At 39.5% G+C, this 2,500-nt stretch overlaps 1 protein-coding gene across 1 annotated transcript in view; it reads left to right on the plus strand.

Annotated features, from left to right (window-relative positions):
• The window catches only part of Cht7 (chitinase 7), a 104,036-nt gene that overhangs the window by 91,435 nt on the left and 10,101 nt on the right, over positions 1 to 2,500 (plus strand). The window contains exon 6 of the mRNA XM_086551119.1: positions 114 to 293. Coding sequence (XP_086407245.1) covers positions 114 to 293 — 180 coding nt within the window. The remainder of the gene's footprint in view (positions 1 to 113; positions 294 to 2,500) is intronic.

A 2,500-nucleotide genomic window follows, 5' to 3' on the forward strand; every position in this document is an offset into this window, starting at 1 on the left:
CCTGCCTTCCCTCTTCTCCCCACCTCCAGATCCTCCTTCCACACACCCTTCCTCATTCCAATCCTCCGCCCTTGTTCCTCTCTTCCGACTCCTAAAGCTCCCTTCTCCCGCAGGTGGCTGGTCCTTCGGCACCAAGAAGTTCAAGGACATGTCATCCTCCCGCTACGCCCGCCAGACCTTCATCTTCAGCGCCATCCCCTTCCTGCGCGAGCACAACTTCGACGGCCTCGACCTCGACTGGGAGTACCCCAAGGGCCAGGAGGATAAGGCCAACTTCGTCGTCCTCCTCAAGGGTGAGTGTTTTCTCATGTTTTTCTTTTTCTTTCCTTGTTTTTTTCTTTTTCTAGATTTGTACTTTTGAGTTTCTTCGGTTCGGATATGAATGCTGTCAAGGTAATCGGTTTTGGAATTATCTTTGGATCCAGCAATCTTAACAATAAGCTCATTTCTTATTGCAATTCATATATTTCTTTAAATTGGGAACCCGTCGCGGAACATAAAACGCGTTTGTGCTTTGATAAAAGAAAAATATAACCAGTAAAGTCTACTCACTTACCAATATCAATATCGATAATTCACTTTTAGCTTGAACCTTTTTTTATTTGTTTTGTTTTCTATTTTTGTTTTGCTTTGTTTTGCTGTCTGGTGAAGTTGATAATAATAGCGACGTGATTATAACTAGTAGATAGAAAAGAAACATTAATGGCAACACTGTAAAGATAGCGAAGGTGTGAAAGTTTTGCTTCAAGTGATCACGAATTACACGTGATTTCAGAAAAAAAAATAATGGCGGTAAAAATACCTGCTGTGCATGTGTGTGTGTGTGTGTGTGTGTGTTTGTCTGCGTGCATGTGTGTATGTGTGTGTGTGAATCTATCTATCTGTCTGTTTGTCTATTTGTCTGTCTGTCTATTTATTTGCCTGTGTCAGTCTATCTATCTAACAAAGCTTTTTACCTGCACTCAAAGAGTCACAAGAAATTCACAAGGAGAAGCCAAGTGAAGAAGTGAAGGTGCAAGTGCGTGCTGATGAGAGCAAAAGGAAAGTGAAGCAGAGAGGATAGAGAGTGTGAGAGTGTGTGTTCGTGTGAAACTGTTAGGACACATGTAGCGAGGGAAGAGGAGACAAATAAACCACTTAGAGATAGAGAGTGAAAGTGTTCTTTTTAAAAGAGGAAGGAGAAGAGGCAAACAGAGTGACAGGGAGATTGTGAGTGAAACTGTTAGTGGAGGGATGTTATTGACTATCTAGAAAGGATAGTCATGTTTTGAGGAACATCAAGAGATACTTTATCTATATGTATATGTGTATATGTATATATGTATATGTATATATATATATATATATATATATATATATATATATATATATATATATATACATACATATAATATATAATATATATATATATATATATATATATATATATATATATATATATATATATATATAATATATATATATATATTATATATATATATATATATATATATATATATATATATACATATATATATATATATATATATATAAATATATATATACATATATCTATCTATATATATATATATATATATATATATATATATATATATATATATATATATATATATACATCCATATACATGCGTATCTTACGTACGAATATGGCTAGATATTAGAAAGAGAGAAAGAGAAAGAAAGAGACGGAGATAGGAGATGAGAGAGAGAAAAAAAATATCAGGAGAAAGAGTCATAGACGGTGCTGAGTCACCGCTGAGAATCACGTTCGCTGACTCACGGGTCACGTCCAGCGGGGTGCAGGGGGCACGTTCCGCTCATACGACTTGCTAGAGTCATGGTTCGAGGAGCGATAAAAGGAGAGAAAGATCGACTGAGAGGGAGAGGGAGAGAAAGAGAGACTGAGAGGGAGAGGGAGAGGGAGAGAAAGAGAGACTGAGAGGGAGGGGGAGAGAAAAATAGACTGAGAGGGAGAGGGAGACAAAGATAGACTGAGAGGGAGAGGGAGAGAAAGATAGACTGAGAGGGAGGGGGAGAGAAAGATAGACTGAGAGGGAGAGGGAGAGAAAGATAGACTGAGAGGGAGAGGGAGAGAAAGAGAGACTGAGACGGAGAGGGAGAGAAAGATAGACTGAGAGGGAGAGAAAGATAGATTGAGAGGGAGAGGGAAAGATAGAAAACGAGAGTAAAGGGGGGGGGTAGAGAAAGAGAGAGGGGGTGATACGTATAGAGATGGAGAAAGTTAGTGAAGGGGAGTGAGAGGTAGGGAGAGGGAGAGGGAGATAGAGAGGAAGAGAGAGATAGAGAGGGAGAAGGAGAAAGAGAAAAAAAGAGAAAGAGAGAGAGGGGGGAAGAGTTGATAAGAGCGAACGTTGGGAGAGAGAGAGAACAAAGAAAGAAAGAGAAAGGCGGAGAGAGAGGGGGAGAGATGATAAGAGAGAAGGTTGGGAGAGAGAGAGAACAAAGAAAGAAAGAGAAAGGCGGAGGGAGAGGGGGGAGA

This window comes from Penaeus japonicus, unplaced genomic scaffold (assembly GCF_977035675.1).
Source record: "Penaeus japonicus unplaced genomic scaffold, GWHDUDI00000001_assembly GWHDUDI00000024, whole genome shotgun sequence".
In the NCBI taxonomy this organism is placed as follows: Eukaryota; Metazoa; Arthropoda; class Malacostraca; order Decapoda; family Penaeidae; genus Penaeus; species Penaeus japonicus.